At 41.4% G+C, this 21,646-nt stretch overlaps 1 protein-coding gene across 1 annotated transcript in view; it reads right to left on the bottom strand.

The window, feature by feature from the left end:
- Nucleotides 1-21,646, bottom strand: part of LOC114840343 (gastrula zinc finger protein XlCGF28.1-like) — a 61,430-nt gene that overhangs the window by 17,696 nt on the left and 22,088 nt on the right. The window contains exon 3 of the mRNA XM_034295475.1: nt 12,892-12,959. Within this exon, the coding sequence (XP_034151366.1) occupies nt 12,892-12,959 (68 nt within the window). The remainder of the gene's footprint in view (nt 1-12,891; nt 12,960-21,646) is intronic.

The following is a 21,646-nucleotide window of genomic DNA, read 5'->3' as shown; positions in this document are numbered from 1 at the left end:
TTGTCTAATTATGACAATTTTAGCCTTCATCGTAACATAGCTAACCAATTCAAAAAATATTTATCTTTTTTGTTGTTTGTTTAACTGATGACATGTAATTTATGTTTTCATGTGTTTATTAGTAGATTTGAAATCGAGCGTATGAGTCGCACATTCATGTACTAACAAAACCATATGTATGGTCTAAGTAATTGCATACCTGCTGATGCTCATTTGAGCGGGGCGAAGCGAGTGTCGAGCCGGTACCATGCAGTGGAAAAGCGCCATTAGATCTGAAGCAGTTGCTACCTTAGATTATGAGCCCAGGCACCCGCCAGCCGACAAAGTGTAGTATCCACCAATGGCCAGTAAGAGGAGCAAGGGAGCTCAATAGGTATTACAGCCATAGACATAATAAAGAGTAGACGCCGCATCGACCGCTACTGCCTACTGGCCCTGAATATTTTGCTTACACTCCTCTCACTGCCTGATTTATGAAGCTGTGCGTACCTTTAAAATCCAGGTGTACGCAATACCTGCCCTTGATAAATGCCGCGGCTGAAAACGATCGTCATTAGAATAACACGCCCCTATATATTCAAGTCTCCGCTTCCCCCACGCCCTCATTTTACGCCATAGACACACGGAAGACGGCAAAAAAGAGAAACTTTGGAGATTGAGACGATCACCAGGGAGGTAGAAAGGAATACAATTGTTTTATTTGGCAGTTTAAAAAGCGGAATAAAAGATGATGATGTGATGTGGAGTACCATTCATTCACATTAATAATTGCAAGACAATTTGTAATATTCGTCTTATTATTTTATGATATGTATTATTAATGACGTTTATTGTTTTTTAGAAGAAGAATGTCATTATTATTATTATTTCTATTATTATTATTATTATTTAAAAGAAGAATGTCATTTTTATTATTTTGGTCATTAAAAGCCTTTTATTACTGAACCCAGTCCGTGCGCAACTGCCGGGCCTAACCCTGAAACGTCATGTAAACGCACAGGCTCCCATCTGAAGGAATACATATATATCAAATGCTTTGGTAGAGTCACACAAATTAAACATTGAAGTCCATGTTGCACAAAAATAAACACTGAAGTTTGTAATTATTATGTTGTTGTTTTTTTTTACAATGGGTCATAATATATCATATCTTTTAGTTTGACAGTGCGTTAGGATTTTCTTTCCTGCGCATTTCCGCACGAACTGAAAACGTGCGTACACCACCTCCTGAGCTGGCGTAGGATTTGAGAGTGCCGTACGCCAACGTCCATATTGATAAATCTCAAAGTCACCGTGGTTTTGGGTGTATGCCAGGTGTACGCTGGAAATTTGGTGTACGCACTTTTGATAAATTAGGGCCATTGTAAAGAAACTTCATTATACACAAGCTCACAAACACAGTGTAAGGCAAAGGAGACCAACATTTGGATTCCTGGAGACACACACCATGAGGCTAGAGTTCATGAAACACAAACAAACAGAGGTATTTACAGACCCACCAACACTTACAGCAGTATTCACATAAAATGTGACAGACCACTGTTTTCAGGCAGTTTTAAGCCATTGCTTTCAGTTTCAGTGTTAATCTTGTCAGAATGATAGATATGACATAAAGATACTATGTGTGATGAGTAAGGTTAAAGTACAGATATAAAGCTTAGAATTAGTTTTGGGATGCTGGAATTTAGGATTAAAGTCTTGAATTGTCGTGGAACCACACACATGCACACGCTCTAAAACCCCTGAAAGAGGACAGTTCTTCCTCATGCTCCCTTTCTGCAGTTCAAGAGAGGTGAGTTTGGTAATGTGGTGCAGCCTTATTTTGAGAAACACAGACACAACCAATGACAACAAGTCAGAATGATGGTTGTCGATGCCAAACTGAGTCTCCTCAATGTGTTCCCCAAGCAGAAAAACATCCTCCGTTCCTCCCGGACGATGTCTGTGACTGTCGACACCTGGCATTGGTGAAGCTTGGCGGATCACCCTCTCTGCAGCACTCAGCACCTTATTAAAATGATACATTTTTAAAAATACATTATATTTATATAGTGCTTTACACAGGTGAGACACCACAACGAACCATCAGGCGGCGGAAGATGGCCTGGAAGTGCCGATGGATTGTTATTCCAGCCTCCTTATATGGAAAACAGGCACACAATACATACATTACTCACAAGACATAAAGATATTCATTAGGAATATTTTCAAAATTGTAATTAAAAGAACACCAACCCTACCTGACGCTCTGATTGAATTAAATAGGAGCTCCAAGTGATCTTGGCTGAACCAGTAGGTGAGCACATACCGCTGAACTAAATAATAAACTTGTTTGAAAACCAGACATAATCCCTCCAGCGTGTCCTAGGTCTTCCCTGGGGTCTCCTTCCGGTGGGACGGGACCGGAACACCTTCCCAGGAAGGCGTTCCGGAGGCATCCGAAAAAGATGCCCAAGCCACCTCAGCTGACCCCTCTCGATGTGGAGGAGCAGCGGCTCTACTCTGAGCTCCTCCCGGGTGACCGAGCTTCTCACCCTATGTCTAAGGGATCGCCCGGCCACCCTGCGGAGAAAGCTCATTTCGGCCGCCTGTATCCGGGATCTTGTCCTTTCGGTCATGACCCAAAGCTCATGACCATAGGTGAGAGTAGGAACGTAGATTGACTGGTAAATCGAGAGCTTCGCCTTGCGGCTCAGCTCTTTCTTCACCACGACAGACCGATACATCGACTGCATTACTGCAGAAGCTGCACCGATCCGTCTGTCAATCTCCCGTTCCATCCTTCCCTCACTCGTGAACAAGACCCCTAGATACTTAAACTCCTCCACTTGAGGCAGGCACTCTCCACCAACCTGAAGTGGGCAAGCCACCCTTTTCCGACTGAGGACCATGGCCTCGGATTTGGAGGTACTGATTTTCATCCCCACCGCTTCACACTCGGCTGCAAACCGTCCCAGCGCATGCTGAAGGTCCTGGTTAGAAGGGGCCAACACGACAACATCATCTGCAAAGAGCAGAGACGAAATTGTGTGGTCCCCAAACCTGACACCCTCCAGCCCCTGGCTGCGCCTAGAAATTCTGTCCATAAAAATTACGAACAGAACCGGTGACAAAGGGCAGCCCTGCCGGAGTCCAACATGCACTGGGAACAAGTCTGACTTACTGCCGGCAATGCGGACCAAGCTCCTGCTTCGGTTGTATAGGGACCTGACAGCCCTTAGCAAAGGACCCAGGACCCCATATTCCCCAAGCACCCTCCACAGGATGCCGCGAGGGACACAGTCGAATGCCTTCTCCAAATCCACAAAACACATGTGGATTGGTTGGGCAAACTCCCATGAACCCTCCAACACCCCGTAGAGGGTATAGAGCTGGTCCAGTGTTCCACGGCCCGGACGAAAACCACACTGTTCCTCCTGAATCCGAGGTTCTTCTATCGGCCGTATTCTCCTCTCCAGAACCCTGGCATAGACTTTCCCGGGGAGGCTGAGAAGTGTGATCCCCCTATAGTTGGAACACACCCTCCGGTCCCCCTTCTTAAAAAGAGGGACCACCACCCCGGTCTGCCATCCCAGAGGCACTGTCCCCGACCGCCACGCAATGTTGCACAGGCGTGTCAACCAAGACAGCCCCACAACATCCAGAGACTTGAGGTACTCAGGGCGGATCTCATCCACCCCCGGAGCCTTGCCACCGAGGAGTTTCTTGACCACCTCAGTGATTTCAGCCCGGGTGATGGACGAGTCCACCTCTGAGCCCTCATCCTCTGCTTCCTCAATGGAAGAAGTGACAGCGGGATTGAGGAGATCCTCGAAGTACTCCTTCCACCGCCCGAATACATCCTCAGTTGAGGTCAACAGCTGCCCACCTCTACTGTAAACAGCGTTGGTAGGGCACTGTTTCCCTCTCCTGAGGCGCCGGATGGTTTGCCAGAATCTCTTCGAGGCCAGCCGATAGTCCTTCTCCATGGCCTCACCGAATTCCTCCCAGGCCCGAGTTTTTGCCTCCACAACCACCCGGGCTGCAGCCCGCTTGGCCTGTCGGTACCCGTCAGCTGCCTCTGGAGTCCCACAAGGCAACCAGGCCTGATAGGACTCCTTCTTCAGCTTGATGGCATCCCTTACTTCCGGTGTCCACCACCGGGTTCGGGGATTGCCACCTCGACAGGCACCGGAGACCTTACGGCCACAGCTCCGAGCGGCCGCTTCGACAATGGCGGTGGAGAACATGGTCCACTCGGACTCAATATCTCCAGCCTCCCTCGGGATCCAGTCGAAGCTCTGCCGGAGGTGGGAGTTAAAGATCTCTCTGACAGGAGACTCAGCCAGACGTTCCCAGCAGACCCTTACAGTACGCTTGGGCCTGCCGAGTCTGTCCAGCTTCCTCCCCCGCCATCGGATCCAACTCACCACCAGGTGGTGATCAGTTGACAGCTCCGCCCCTCTCTTCACCCGAGTGTCAGTAGGTACTGCAGTAGGTATAAATTCCTAATTCTCCAATTGCTTTTCTGTTCAATCAATATTGACACTACAGCTACCTTTGGGGGATTCTATTGTTACGTCGCCTGCACGTTAACAATTAATAATGTTTTAAATTGGCAATGGGAGTATACTGTCACAGTTGAAGGAAGGCAGGACACGAGGAGCAGAGGTATAGCAGGGTAACATCCTTTTAATTGTAACAACAAAACAACAAAAGGAAAGTCAAACCGCAAACTAATGCACAACACAACTGGCCCAAACAAGATTTCCATTTCATCTGTATTGGAAGCTATTAAAAATAGTTAATGTGAATTAGGAAGAAGAGTTGTAATAATGCATGTAATTGTTAAATAAATTCAAGATCATCAATTAGGAAAATATCAGTGGTGTACCTTTTCAGATGGGAGGTAAAGGAACACAGCACACTTGTTCTTGGATCACTAACTCATATGGATAGTGAGCTATTTAAAAAGAGAGGAATTTATCCTTCAAAACCAATACATTAACCGAAATTAGATATGGCAAATCTAAGGGGCGTATTGTTGACAAGGAAGGTCAGTGAACAAAATGCAAGTGGTTTTATAGGACCACTTCATCTGGATTGGAAGCTAAAACATTTTATAGAAGGATAAATTCTGATATAATCATGGAAATGTAAAAGGGTATTAAAAACTGTAATGTATATGGTTTAACAACCAACATATATTTAGAAATTCATGATGGTCCCTAAACTACTGAACAGACATTCGACAGCGTTTTGCAACATTTTGTGCTCTGCTAAAGGGTGTACCTTACTCTATACTCTAAACCAACTGTATATAGTCCACTGTGGTCTTTGTACGATTTTCTTGGAAGAGGTATTGACAATCAAACTGTGAATATCAAACATAAAACCAAATTTACCCCGGAACTTGTAATATTTTTGTTGAATTGGTCATTGGTGATTAGTAAACAGTGTCCTTGGTATTTCGTTTTGTGAGTAATTATTTAGCATAATACATTTGATGAACATTAGATTTACATTTACATACAGCTTCCACAATAAGCCGAATATCCTATTGAAAAATATTCAATAGGAACGTTTTAAGTTTTTGAATGGTCACGGAAATCTTGTATTTCATTTGTAAGTTCCTTTGAAATTAAACCAGGGCTCTGATCATTCATCTGGGATTATCGCGCATTCATCCATTGACGTTATACATTCAGTGAGGGGTGATTAGCGCCTGGAAGCTATGGGCTGTTGGCAATTCATGACTTAAAACAGGGTAAAAAAAACTAACAAAAATCAGGTATAGTGTCTCTAAATAGTTTTCCTTTTTTTAGTTTAGAATTCTGACAATGGAAACATTTTATATACATTTATATAAAAGTAAGGGAAGGAGGTTTTAGCTTTCAGAATGGATGTTTTACTTTAATTACAAACTCAAACGCCAATTTTTGGAGGCATTTGGCCTTCCTGTTGTTAACTATTGTCAGATTTATCTTAATACATTTCAACTGGGATGCTCTAGCATTCTCTTTTAATTAATTTTGTAACAGATAATCAAAAAGGTAAAATTGTCGATTTCTCCCAACTGTATTGTTCAATAATGTGTATTTGTTGTCACTTTCCAAGGAAATGATCTTCTGTGATATAACTGAAAAGTATTTTCCCTTTTCTTGGGTCAGGTTAAGGAAAGTTAACCTCATGTAGGGCCCAAGTCTGTTTTGATCGCGATTGTTTGTATTTTTCCCGATTGGGATCATATACATGTTTGTTGGAATAAAATATCAGTCATGGATGGCTCTGATTTTGTCTTTATTATAGCAGAGGGAGGACAAACCCAGCCTGCTGCTCTCCTTCCACACTGAGCCCAAACAAGAGTCACTGGATTCTGATTTCGAAACTCAATGGGCATTGGGGGATTCAGAGATGGCATCAGTAAAGCTGGAGGACAAAAGTCAAAAACTGGGGCTGAATGTTATCATTAAAGATGACAAGGAGAAGAATGTGGTTATCATTAATAATGGAGAGGGAGATTTACTCACTCAAGGTAAGAACTGGTTTAATGATGTCATTGTTAATGTGGTAATTTGTTGTTTTTGGCGGACCACGTAAACTGAGCTGGCCTCAAAGAGCGAATGTCACTGCCTGACTGACTGACTACGCCTTGTTAAGTAGCGTAGTGGTTAGAGACACTGACTCCGGATCAACCGATTCCATCTTCGACTCCTCTCACAGTCAAATACATTATTCTTTAGGGTTTGTTCAGGACAGCTAAAAATCACAGTGTACAACCTTCAGTAGCTACGTAATAGGAAGCATAAATTAAAACAGTTCTGATGGATATAAAAATGTGTTGAGGATAGTCAAACGTTTCACTGGCAACACGATTCTCTTGTCTTTTAACAAACTGTTAGTTCTTGTCACCTATACTGTTGTGCAAAGGCAAAAGCCTGTAACTCTATCTTTGGTCGGAAAATAGTTATTGTCATATTTGGAACATTTAAAGATCTGCTTCATCATGTGGACAAATATCTTGAGTACATTTTGCGTTTTTTCGGAGAAAATAGTGTGTTGTCTTTGCTGTAACTTCCAAAAGCGCTAGAGAATCCAAGGCAGAATCCCTTAACATCAGTTACGGTTCTTTTTCTTTGTTTTGCTGCACTCCGAAACGCTTAAATTGAGTTAAAGTATTCTGCCTTTGTTTCGCTGTGCATCAGTGAAGTGTAGTTACTGAGTTACGGTGTCATGCCCAGTATTAATATAAGATTAGGCTACAGCATTAATTGATGGAGGATGGATGGATGGATAGACTGGCAATGTACAAACATTTGTTCTTAGCTAACAAGTAACTACTTGATAAAGAAAAACACAGGTCACAATTAAATAGATCACCTATGATTTCTTGTAACCTGCTTAAAATGCATTGCAGTGTTAAATCCACAGCATGGCTTTTGAACATTTCTCGCTGGTGTTCAACACGTTAAATCCATAACATGAGTCGTTCTTAAGTGTCCTAATCTGTTATTCATCCAATTCAGTCCAAAACGAGTGTTGTATCCTTTAATATTTGTTGTGTTAGTAAACCTTGCTCTCGATGAAATGGTTGCAAAACGTTATCCTCCCACATGCAAAACGTTATTTCCCCACATACAAAACAATTTGGTTTGATCAATGTCATCTGTCTACATTTGTCATTTTAATAAACAATACATTTTTTATCATTATACAGATTTCTTTTGCAGACAAGGCAATGGCAGAGTATATTAACTTATGAATTAGGGTCAAAGGTAAAGTTTGGGCTCAAGATTTTTATGTAGATAAAAAACTTTATAAAAACAAAGAATTGCCACATTTTCTATATTCTGCCTATATTTAATATGCCGGGACAACAAATCAACTTGAAAGTCATTTTTCTCAGTTCTACACTCTGGCAAGTTACGGGCTTTTGCCATTGTAGGGCATTGTATTGATAGATATTGTATCATTGTCATTCATGAATGGCTAATTAGCTGTTATAACGGCCAGTGACGAAAGAGGATATTTTCAGAATAGACAAACTTCGCTGGCTACAACCGTCAGTAGCTACTTTATTGACTGTGTTAACATTCGAACGCGAGACCTATTGGTTGCAGTTCCGCATCTCTAACCACTACGCTATTTAACATGGGGTAGTCAGTCAGTGACAGTCAGGTCGACATTTCTGTATTAGAACATTTAAATATTTTGAGATTCTGGATTTTTGATTTCCACGAGCTGTAAGCTGTAGTCATCAAGATTAAAAAAAAAAAGGAATGAAATGTTTCTTGGTGTAACTATTCTACAATATATTAAGTTGTCACTTTTTCATTTGAATTACTGAAAAAATGAACTTTTCCACAATATTCTAATTTTGAGATGCACCTGTATATGAAATTGATACAATGTAAATATTTGATCTGCAACTATCTTCCTTGAGCACTAACAAAATGACGTTGGAACCACAATGTACAACGACAGGAGTTAGCACAGGTTTCCCAACCCATTGTGCTGGGCCAATCCCATCAGCCCTTGCCTTAAATTCCTACAAAGTGCAGTACTCTCTAGTGGAACTAAACAAATCTGACTTCAGTACATTACACTCCCGTTTGGCTACATAAGTTGAACGTATAAAAACTGACGTCGTAGTAATGAAAAGTTTAGCTCTTGGACCTCTCTTCGGTATCAGTATCAGTTACCAGGTATCTGTCATCTTCACTAAATGCATGCCTTGTTTTAATGTTTTTGAGGAAATTATTTTCTACAAATTCAATTCAACTCTAATATTGAGTGTAAGCAGAGGAAGTAGAGGGAAATAATATAATGGACATGTGTACAATTAGGAGTGCATTTAACAAATTGTCCAGGTTTCTCTTGGCCTCCAGACTGTCAGGGACTCTGAGAAAGCATGTCAATGGCAACATTAAACATATCTATTTAAAAAAATATATAACACCCTGCTTTCCACTCTAATCAGCAAATATTTTACATTACTTTCTCTAATGGTTGTCATGTCTGCACGCAGGGCTAATCCCAGGTACACTTAAAGGCTGTCAAAGGGTCTCTTTGCCCCAAAATCACGTAACGATTCAAGTGCCCCAACTGCAATGTTAAGGTCTCTATCACTCCGCTGTGGAATAATGCTAGTTGCTAGAATCCTTGATAATACTGTGTCCCAAAATGTGTCTAAATCCCTTTTCATATCTGTCACAGATGGGATTCCTGAAGTGGAGACACTTGGAGAGAAACAACAGGAAGACTACAATTATAAGAAGTGTCACCACTGTCCCCACTGTGAAAAACAGTTCTCATCTCTATCACTGTTAAAAAAACACATTAAGATCCATACTGGAGAGAAGCCTTACTCCTGTTCTGACTGTGGAAAGTGTTTCTCTCAATTAGGTCATCTTAATCTTCACCAGCGCATACATACTGGTGATAAGCCTTACTCCTGTCCTGACTGTGGAAAGTGTTTCTCTCATTTAGGTAATCTTAAACTTCACCAGCGCATACATACTGGTGATAAGCCTTACTCCTGTCCTGACTGTGGAAAGTGTTTCTCTAAATTAGGTAATCTTAAACTTCACCAGCGCATACATACTGGAGAGAAGCCTTACTCCTGTTCTGACTGTGGAAAGTGTTTCTCTCAATTAGGTAGCCTTAAACTTCACCAGCGCATACATACTGGTGTGAAGCCTTACTCCTGTTCTGACTGTGGAAAGTGTTTCTCTCAATTACGTAGTCTTATACTTCACCAGCGCATACATACTGGTGTGAAGCCTTACTCCTGTCCTGACTGTGGAAAATATTTCTCTCTTTTAAGTAGTCGTAAACTTCACCAGCACATACATACTGGTGAGAAGCCTTACTCCTGTTCTGACTGTGGAAAGTGTTTCTCTCAATTACGTAGTCTTATACTTCACCAGCGCATACATACTGGTGTGAAGCCTTACTCCTGTTCTGACTGTGGGAAATGTTTCTCTTATTTAAGTAGTCTTAAACTTCACCAGCACATACATACTGGTGATAAGACCTACTCCTGTTCTGACTGTGGGAAGTGTTTTATCTCATCATCTAAACTTACTAGACATCAGCGAGTGCACACAGGTGAGAAACCTTTGAGAGAAATTTGTATTTGACCCCTCCGCAAAACATGACTGATTGGTGGCAAGACCCTTGTTGTCAATCACAGAGGTCAAGTGGAAGAAGATGGATGGACTACACAATAACATGCGATACATGACGTTATGGGTTCTGAACTTCAGTATCACAGACCAATATAAGTGGTCGCTATCTCTCTGCTAAATGGATGACTTTTGGAATTGTTTTTGTTATCCAAGTGAGACAAATGCTGTAAATTAAGAGTATGTATTTTGAATGATCATTCATTGAGGATTATGTTGAATAGAGTTCAGATGTCGTACAAGATAACAAACCTGTCCTGAACATATCGTAAGACTAAGAGCATTGAATTTGGAACAAGAGTTCAAGACCTCAGTTGAATCAATGTTACAGTTGAGCAAGTATAGGAAACAAAGCTTGAACTCTAAACTGTTCTGGTCATGACTTAATAATTCACTGGTTGTAAAGATGGAGGGAACATGTCAGTAGTTAGGAGACGCTCTCCGTTTTCAACATCACACCTGACCAAACAGGTCCTGCAGACTAAGATTATCACAAATGGATTATTGCCCGGTGGTTTGGTCAGGCTACAAAGACAAAACTAGGATAGTTACAGCTGGGGTCAGAGCAGGGCAGCTTGCCCTTCAAAGGACAAATGTTGAAATTTGAAAAGTTGAGGACAGGCTAAAAGCATGACTTGGAATTGTAAGAAACATACCTGTATTGAAAAACACAGTTAACTCATGTTAAGCTTCAACATACACATACTCCACCAGACATGCGAACCAACTCCAAACAACAAACATTGCTGTACAAAGGTAGAATTGGACTCCCTTCCAGCTCATATTTTTAAAACATAGAAAAAAGCAGATTTCAAAATCTAAATGTGCATTGCTGACATTTACTGTAGTGATAGTAAATGTGTTAACACTGTCAGGAGAGTAACAATATAGGAATGTGTAAATACTGTACAGTCCTACTATTTGTAATTCTGTGTTCATCTATTTTCTTGTTTTGCCAAGCTGTTATTTTTAGTGTGGACCACAGATAGTGTAGTTTGTGCATCAGCTAATGGAGATCATATTCAACTTCCATATCATGAAATGCATGTTTACTGTTCTATTTTTGAAAAGACACACATTTTAATTGTCATTTTGTGTTACTTATTTGTTATACTTTAACATTTTACAATAAAGAAGTGAGTTGGGAGAAGTTATTTTTGTAATTTAGTTGCTTAATAATTATGCCCACCATTTGTTGCCTAATAATTGTGCACCCTTATATATTCCCCTGAAAAAGATCAAAACTCACTGTTCACTGTTCAATGACTCACTGAGGTTCAATGATATTTTGAATTGACATAAAGCATTGTGATTGTATTTCTCAAGATTTCTTTTATTGTTGAACAATGTGCCTAATAATTGTGAATGCAGTGTAAACATCTAACAAAGCATACATTCATCAATAATCTCAAGTAATCTTCTACATAAAACAAAATACAATTCAATACAAGTGAAACAGAAAAAAACTATTTCAAAGCTGTAACACAGCTAATAATATCAGATTATTGATCAATCTGATAATGAAATGCCATCTAGACAATTTATGGAATACACTGTGCCACATAATATTTTAGCCCTACTAGATCTTAGATAATTGTGCTGTCTATTCTGGTAACACAGTATCAAACTTTATTTAGGCAGTTCATACATTAAATGAATATCAAAGTGATTAAAGCCAATTTCGTGCCCTAGGTATCAAAAGGTTGGATCAGAACACACAAACACACAATAACAACACAGAACACAGAAGTAATTTTTTTAACACAAGCTTTCAGGCAATAGTTCATACCGACAAATAGAATCTATGCAAATATAGAAGGATTAAAAAAATTAAGAAACACACATGCAGTATAAAGTGATCCAAACAACCCAACCCCTCCTACTTTTTCCCCTTTCATGTCACCAACTGTGATGGCAATTTCTAAAGTCCAAACTATTTACGAAAATGGTAGGTAAGACAGAGGAAAACTCAAATGCACAATAAACAGTTTTATTCTTGCAAGGAGAGAATACACAGGTTACAAAGTTACAATGAATAATCTCTAAATCAGTATAGGAAATGCATCAGTATATAAGGAGGGAAAAAGGGGTGTGGTAAGATGCTGCCCCTCTGTCCCATGTCAACCAAACACACACCCTGTGTTCTATCACATGTCCTGGGCTTGACACAAGGGACATGGTGTCTTCCCTCATGTGGTTAACTTTCTTAACCCTTAAGGGGGAATTAAAGCATCTGAGCAACCTACTGATAGGTAGATGATTAACCCTAAAATTACTCGTGGCCAAACAAGAATGCCCCCTAGGACAAAACCCAGATCCCCTCTCCCACACTCCTCTATGCATTTAAACATTTGGACGCATGTCCAAATTCTGTGGACATGCGTTTTTCTGCATTTGTTTGTTGTTATTCTGTCTCTCACTGTTCAAATAAATCTACCATTAAAATTATAGACTGATAATTTCTTTGGCAGTGGGAAAACATAAAATCAGCAGGGGATCAAATAGTTTTTTCCCTAAAAGTATGTGTGTGTTGGTGAGCTTTAAGCCAATACTTTCGAGGGAAACATTTCCCACAGTCAGAACAGGAGTAAGGCTTATCACCAGTATGTATGCACTGGTGAATTTTAAGGTGACCTAATCGAGAGAAACACTTTCCACAGTCAGAACAGGAGTAAGGCTTCTCTCCAGTATGTATCTTAATGTGTTTTTTAACATTGATAGAAATGTGAGACTTCTTATGATTGTAGTCTTCCTGTTGTTTCTCTCCAAGTGTCTCCACTTCAGGAATCCCATCTGTGACAGATATGAAAAGGGATTTAGACACATTTTGGGACACAGTATTATCAAGGATTCTAGCAACTAGCATTATTCCACAGCGGAGTGATAGAGACCTTAACATTGCAGTTGGGGCACTTGAATCGTTACAAGATTTTGGAGAACATTTGACAGCTTTGCGACAAAGCCTTTAAGTGTACCTGGGATTAGCCATGCGTGCAGACATGACAACCATTAGAGAATTAAATGCAAAATATTTACTGATTAGAGTGGAAAGCAGGATTTTATATTTTGATGGAAGACAAAAGTTTCAAATAGATAAAATAGTAAAAAAGTTTTGAGGGAAAGTAAAACAACTAACCAGCCCATTCTCATACATCAGAATCTGAATATATATAATTTAGACTTTAGGGACATGCTGCTTTTTTTTGTTGCCCTGCAAATAATTTATGATCCACAAAGTACAAAACAAATGTGGCCCTTCATTAAATTTCACAATCTTGATGTGGCCCCCGAGCCAAAATGGTCTTCAGGCTACTTTCTCTTATGGCTCTTGAAAGTTTTTTATAAAAACATTGGACTATGATTGACATCATGAATGATTTTGCAAGCAGTGAAGCCAGGAACAAAAGCATCATAAGGTAAGACAATTTAATTATGTATGCTGAAGTATTAGCTGTGATTTAACTGAGATTTCGTGAATGAGCTGTTTGCTTTGAGTGTGTAAGTTCTATGTTGTAAATCCCGTTTCCTGGATACAGATAAATCGTGTTGTCTACAAAAGAGTGAATGCAATGTAAATCCTGTTGGGATGCAAGTAAAGGCGATAATTAAGCTATTGGCTTAATTTGCCGTTGGTGGTGTTCAGGCTTTGAAGGTGCTGTGCCCAGGGGCCCATTGTTTTATAATCTGTCTATGACTGTATAAAATGTTGAACCTTTTCTTTCATCATACACCTTAAACAGACCCTTTACTTTCCTATCTTAAACTTCCTCCTCTCTCCTGTTCCCATTATAAAATACTATTCCTGTCATTTCTAATTAAGTGTCTCCCCTTACTACTTTAATACCATTGCTTCTACTAGAATTGTCCACTATACACATATACACATGTCCACTATATTACTTCCCTCTACTTCCTCTGCTAACACTCAATATTAGAGTGAAACAGTGAAATAATTTACAGAATTAAATTTGTAGATTTCTTTTTCCTCAAAAACATTAAAACAAGGCATGCATTAGTTTACTTATTTTTATCTCTAGATTAATTATAATTGTTCAGTGATCTCTCCATAATTGACCAGACGTTGTTTAAGCAAATGCGCCAGCCGTTTGTACTTTACAATTAATTGTATTTTTGTGGGTCAAAGTGTGTTTGTTGCTCTCACACGAACAGATAGCAGAAAGCAACACATTCTCAGTCTTCCAAGGTAGACCCACTTCCATTTCTGGATCCAGTTTCTGATACCGAAGAGAGGTCCAAGAGCTAAACTTTTCATTACTACTGCTTTAGTTTTTATCCGTTCAACTTATGTAGCCAAACGGGACTGTAATGTACTGAAGTCAGATTTGTTTAGTTCCACTAGAGAGTACTGCCCTTGGTAGGAATTTTAGGCAAGGGCTGATGGGATTGCCCCTGCACAATGGGGTGGGAAACCTGTGCTAACTCCTGTCATTGTACATTGTGGTTCCAACGCCTATTTTGTTTGGTAAATATTATTAATTATTATAGTTCCCAGGTTAGGGCTCAAGTATGTAGTTGCAGATAAAATATTTACATTGTATCAATTTCATATACAGGTGCATCTCAAAATTAGATACATACATACATACATCTTCCGCTTCATCCGGGGCCAGGTCGCGGGGGCAGCAGTCTAAGCAGGGATGCCCAGACTTCCCTCTCCCTAGACACTTCCTCTAGCTCTTCCGGGGGGACACCGAGGCGTTCCCAGGCCAGCCGGGAGACATAGTCCCTCCAGCGTGTCCTAGGTCTTCCCCAGGGTCTCCTCCCGGTGGGACCGGACCGGAAAACCTTCCCAGGAAGGCGTACCAGAGGCATCCGAAACAGATGCCCAAGCCACCTCAGCTGACCCCTCTCGATGTGGCGGCTCTACTCTGAGCTCCTCCCGGGTGATCTCTAAGGGATTGCCCAGCCACCCTGCGGAGAAAGCTCATTTCGGCATGTATTTCCGCATGTATCCGGGATCTTGTCCTTTCGGTCATGACCCAAAGCTCATGACCACAGGTGAGAGTAGGAACGTAGATTGACCGGTAAATCGAGAGCTTCGCCTTGCGGCTCAGCTCTTTCTTCACCACGAAAGACCGATACATTGACTGCATTACTGCAGAAGCTGCACCGATCCGTCTGTCAATCTCCCGTTCCATCCTTCCCTCACTCATGAACAAGACCCCTAGATACTTAAACTCCTCCACTTGAGGCAGGCACTCTCCACCAACCTGAAGTGGGCAAGCCACCCTTTTCCGACTGAGGACCATGGCCTCGGATTTGGAGGTACTGATTCTCATCCCCACCGCTTCACACTCGGCTGCAAACCGTCCCAGCGCATGCTTAGCCAAAATAAAAAATGGTTACATCTATGCTATTCCACCATAAAAATGTTAGACCTTACGTCAAACAAACAGTTTCCAAATAAACAATTAAAACAAATCCTAAGAATAGAATATGTTAAACATAGCAGATTCAAATGCACCATTATAACTATGCAAACAGAAAAAATAACAAATGTTCATGTAACTCCTTTTAAGTACCAATTTGATTTGCTTTGAGCCCTAAGCTCAACTCTTTCCAATCATAATCAGTTATCATATCATACATCCCCCCTGCTTTCACTTCATTAAGTCAATGGAAAGCGACACCATGAGTGAAAGCAGAATCATGGCGAATATGGCCACAGGAGGCGCCATCCTGAACCCATACTGGCCATCATTTTGGGATGGACATGTAAAAATACAGAACTGGTTACAGGGATGGATCTAGAATCCATTCACTATGGAGTTGCATACTGTATATTCATCAAAAACAACAAGGTGAACATTTTAAAAACACAAACATTCACTAACACAACGACATCAATGGGCAACACAGTCTTGTGCGAAGGAATTATAAACCATGTAACCCAGTGACACATTTGTCTTACAGAGCTAAACAGCTCTCAAATTCTTTAAATAGCTATCATGAATTTAGAATACCCTGAAGTTTCTTGGCCAATGCCTAACTAAATTAGTTTGCCCACTAGGGGATAAGCTGTGCAACTAAGTTGTTGGAGAGAAAAACTCCAGCCCAAGTTCCAGTGGTATACCTACTGCAACCACCAGGGCGATTGTATTAGCATATCTACAGCACCCAAATTTAGCATTTTCAAAGTCAACGACCAAACTACCTTGTGACAAACAATGTCTTGATTAACCTTCTGCATTTAAGTAAAATTCTCCAACTTTGATTCATTTTTATTCCAAATAGTGGTGGTCAGCCAAAGACTAAATCACAACTTATATTTGACCACGTCTGTGGTTCTATTGACATTAAAATGACTCTGTCATCAACAATGGAGGATGACTTTTGGTCAAAAGTCATGCATTTCAATGTTAAAGCTATTGAGTAGAAAATGTCTCTAACCTCTACTCAATGTTTGATCGTCCCAAAACTGAATTTGCTTACATTGAGGAAATTACCACAGTTGAGACCAGTCTGAACACTCAACTTTAACCCCTAGAAATAGGCTACCTTGATTTAATGGGATGTCACGGTCGTGGTAGGAGAAGGACACAGGCGCAGAGTATAGGTAAGGTAGATAATCCATGTTTAACAAAATAAAAAAGTACTCCAACAAAACAAAACAAAAGGTAGCAACCAGTGACGCGGGTAATCTTCAGCAGTACAAAACCAAAATGAAACACACACCCTGGCTCAAACAGGGAACTTAAATAGGGTCCCCAATTGGAGGCAACAACCCGACACCTGCCTCCAATTGGGGAGACCAAAAGGATTGGAGGTGGCTAGATGCCACCTCCTGTCCTGTCCTGGCTATGCCCCGAGCCCAGCGCAGAGATGGCTAGGGGCATACCCAGGACGTGACAGTACCCCCCTCCCCAAAAGCGCGGGCTCCCGGCCGCAAGACCCGGACGACGAATCCGTGCAGGCAGAGGCTCAGCACCCGGAGCTGCCGGCACAGGCCGGGGAGGCAGAGCCGCAGGGACAGGCCGGGGAGGCAGAGGGCCAGGAGACGGGAGAGCCGGCGGAGGGACAGGAGCCGAAAGGAGGAGCTGTCGACTGCGTCCACTGGGCAGCGGGAGGAGCTGGCGGCTGTGGCCACTGGGCAGCGGGGGGCGCTGAAAACACCCGGTGTCTAGGGGCTGGCACCGGACAGGGCTGGGGCACCTGGACACCCCGCACTTGGGCATAAGTGGCAAGGTCTCTTCCTTCCACCCCTCCGGGGATGGCGGCCACGCCTCAGGGTCCTCAGCTTGCCCCCACAGCACCCCCCCAAGAAATTCTTGGGGCGGACACCTGGAGGATTGATTTCGTCTCTTCCGTCGACGTCTCCTCCTGGGTGGACGCTGTGTTGGCCCGGTGTGCCGCAGGGGGACGGTAGGGGTTCTCCTCCTCCTCTGTGTTGCTATCCGGCCAACAGAGGAGTTCCCCTACTGTCCATCTCTGCCGTGTCTCCTTTTGGTGGTTCATTCTGTCACGGTCGTGGTAGGAGAAGGACACAGGCGCAGAGTATAGGTAAGGTAGATAATCCATGTTTAATGAAATAAAAAAGGAAACGAAACGAAACGCAACGCAACGCAGCAACCAGTGACGTGGGTAATCTTCAGCAGTACAAAACCAAAATGAACCACACACCCTGGCTCAAACAGGGAACTTAAATAGGGTCCCCAATTGGAGGCAACGACCGACACCGGCTTCCAATTGGGGAGACCAAAAGGATTGGAGGTGGCTAGATGCCACCTCCTGTCCTGTCCTGGCTATGCCCCGAGCCCAGCGCAGAGATGGCTAGGGGCACAGCCAGGACGTGACATGGGAGAGGTTGTTTGGGGTCATCCTAGGGGTCTGCCCCCCTTCCTGGAGCCCTTGGCTTCACCCACTCATGGTTAGCCATAAATAAAGGCCAAATGGATTATTAAAAATGTATATGAAATTTTGGTTTCCACATATTAAAAATCCGTACATGGTCCTCAGACGCAACATATGTTATTCTTTCAACTTCCTTTGTTAAGTGAAGGTTCAGATTTACTGTCCTACCCATCTCTAGTTTTGTGTGCAGTTTGTAAAAATATGCTTGTCATATCTATACAATAACTTAACATTCTGGTGGACATTCCAAAACATTGGTGAAAATTATGACTAAACCAAAAACAGACATGACCACCCAAGTAAGCCTATGTTACTCTCGCTATCCCAGGGTGTGGGGGTGTGTGGGGGTGTGTGGGGGTGTGTGGGGGTGTGTGGGGGTGTGTGGGGGGTGTGTGGGGGTGTGTGGGGGTGTTGGCTCAAGCACTCCTCCCCCCTGTGCTGCTCTCTGAACCAAGGGACCATTTTAGTCAGTCAACTTTTTAGTATCTAACTTGTTCTATAAAACACAAATGTCATCTTAGTTGTAAGAGAAACACAAAAAACTAACAAATTAAAATGTTCCTAATTAACCAAAGCCAATTCAACATTCAAAATAAAATTGTAATGTAGGGGATAACTGCCAAAAGGGAGTTTTTCACCCTTTTTGTCATAATTTGAGACTTTAATCTCAATCTTTTGTCTAAAACCATGTTTAACATACATTAGAATCAAATTCAGTGCACATGGAAAGCCATGTGTCTACTTCAAAAAATGATTACCCTATGTGTGTTGTTTCCCTCTCACCAGTTGTCCTTTGACAAGGCAGAGAGAGAGAGAACACACACACATTCCAACTTGGTGGAAACCCATAAAGGCTATGGCTGTTTTGGATTCATATTCAGTCTTCATGGGACACAGCGTGTCTTCTTAACGTTAAAGATTATCACCATGTGGATTCTTCATTCTATCACTGATATAATATTAAGGAGAGAGAACACACAATATTTTAACCTTTTGTAAGAAAACCATGAGACTATTTTACCAGATTACGAAATCATCATTGTACCAATTTCTAATTTATCACTAGGGTTAGATGTACCCACGTGTTAAAGCCTGTAGTGAGATCCTTACGGTTTTAAACATTATCATCAATGCAATAAATACGTTTGATTTAAATTTACATAGTGAACATGACAAAACACAACAAAACAGGCTATTCCTTGAATACCTATTAAAACATGTTCCAGCATGACAGAACAAAACAAGCTATTTCCAATGCTTATTAAAACATGCTATATACCATCAAAGTGCTTTCGAATTAATATTAACTTGAATAAGCATGGTCATTATCAAGGGAAGTGATCAGATTTCCTTGATAAGTTCCAGCTCTACTCAATATTTTGTTTCGATACATTTTTGTAAACATATTTAAAACTCTTAATCAATGATTATAAGCTCACGTCAGTTCCCGGTATCACCAGGAAATCTTCTGTCTTTGATTCCTGAATTCCATACATGGGAGATCTTTCCTTGCTGCTGATCAGAATGTGGGTAGAATGTCTCATGTTCCAACTGTCTGTGCATCCTGTCCTTTTCCTTTGGTTCTTCTTCTTCTTGCGACACTCATCCTGCCAATGTCCAATGATTCCACAATAGTGACATGATCCTGGTTTCTTTATCAATGGGCTTTGAGTTTCTTTAGATGCTGTTCCTGCTTTCAACGTTTCCAGTTCCTTTTTCCAACTTATCCAGTTCAGCCATTTGTTCAGCCGACGCCCAAACACATTCTTTCTCATTCTATCTTTGAGGAATTTATCATTCCATTTTTCAATTTCTGATAACACAATCAACGACCACTGTGTTTTTTGTAATTCATCAGGCATTCTTTGAATTTATTCCCATATGTTCTGTATATCAAAAAAAATCTTCTTCTGGAACAATGGCATATTTTTGAATTATCTCTTGGTGACAGCCATCTATTTTCAAACTCTTTTTGATCTCATAGGCCAAGGATTTCACCATTTTCTAAATTACAACGGGAGGGCTGCAGTCCCTGTATTTACCACGTTGTTTAAAGACGTCTTTTTCTTCCCCTTACTTGTACAAGATTTAAATTATTACTACATACGCGTCAACCTGCAATCCAAATAACAAGGACTTCTAGATGAATACCGAAGCTTTGCACTATGGAGGGGCCTATATTAGGACTTTACACATGTGTCACTTACTACTCAGTCCAGTAAGTACTTCCCATCACAACAAGGAAGATTTAGCAAGGACTTATAGATGACTTAACGAAGATTTATCTTCTTCTGTGGTATCTCTGGACTAAGACTAAGAACACATCTTTCAGTGTCAACGTAAGTCTTGCGTGTCCTCACCACAGGTTTCCATTGCCTAAAAACCAAAATTTCTAGGTCTTTTTATTGTTCCAGATGTGTTCATCTGGATACTCATGCTGATTTAACTGACTTGTTCTTTTAGAGTGGTTTGACTCACCATTCAGAGTGCAAATCCATCTGTCCAGCTCACGGCACCATGCTGTTAGATTCTGTCCAAGTTTGATCCATGAACAAAATAAATGCAACCAGAAGTCAGGGGAGAGCCATCTTTATTCAGCATGAGTCTATGATGTTGTCCTTCCATTTCTCATTTCTCTCTCCATAATTACAGAGGCAACACTGTCTTTATGCCAGAATACATAGGAGGTGGCCAGTGGTCATAACCAACCATTACACATTCCAATACCCTCCAATAAGAAAGGTTTATCCTACAACAGACCCTTGTATGGTATGTTCCAACCTATGGTCAATGGACCTATCCATATAGCCTATGTCAGTCACATGGGCAACTCCTAGCAGGAGGAATGGACAGAATGTATGGACAGGATGTGTGGGGCCCATCAGTAACAGGCAACACGTCCTGTCTATGGTCCTTCTTTCAGAGTTAGTCAGCACATCTGTGTTGTGTTAAGTTTCTCATGCCAATTTCCCATCAGTATCCCTGTTCTTAATTGGCCAGCAAACTCTCCTGACCTTAACCCTATAGAAAATCTATGGGGTATTGTAAAGAGGAAGATGCGATACGCCAGACCCAATAATGCAGAAGAGCTGAAGGCCACTATCAGAGCAACCTGGGCTCTCTTAACACCTGAGCAGTGCCACAGACTGATCGACTGCATGCCACACCGCATTGCTGCAGTAATTCAGGCAAAAGGAGCCCCAACAAAGTATTGAGTGCTGTACATGCTCATACATTTCATGTTCATACGTTTCAGTTTGCCAACATTTCTACAAATATTTTTTTTGTATTGGTCTTAATCAATGCTTGAAGTGGGGGGAAAAAGGTGCCGCTACTCTCTTTCATTTGCATATCATTACATTTGAGACGCGTCTGGCTCTGGCACACACATTCTTTTATTGCCTTTCTGAAGCCAGGCTAACATGACTTACAATTTCAACCTTTTCTAGGTTTTGGATTTCACCAGTGAAAAATATGTTTACGCTCAGGCGGATGCCGCAGCCATCAGACAGCTCCTGATGAACCGACTGCTTGCCTTTACATGATATTTTTTATTTTATATTTTTTTATTTAAATGTAAATGCGCCAGAGTTAGCTTAGAAGCTATT

This window comes from Esox lucius, chromosome 11 (assembly GCF_011004845.1).
Source record: "Esox lucius isolate fEsoLuc1 chromosome 11, fEsoLuc1.pri, whole genome shotgun sequence".
NCBI lineage: Eukaryota > Metazoa > Chordata > Actinopteri > Esociformes > Esocidae > Esox > Esox lucius.
Note: the sequence above shows the minus strand (reverse complement) of the source record. Positions and strands in the feature narration are given on the sequence as shown.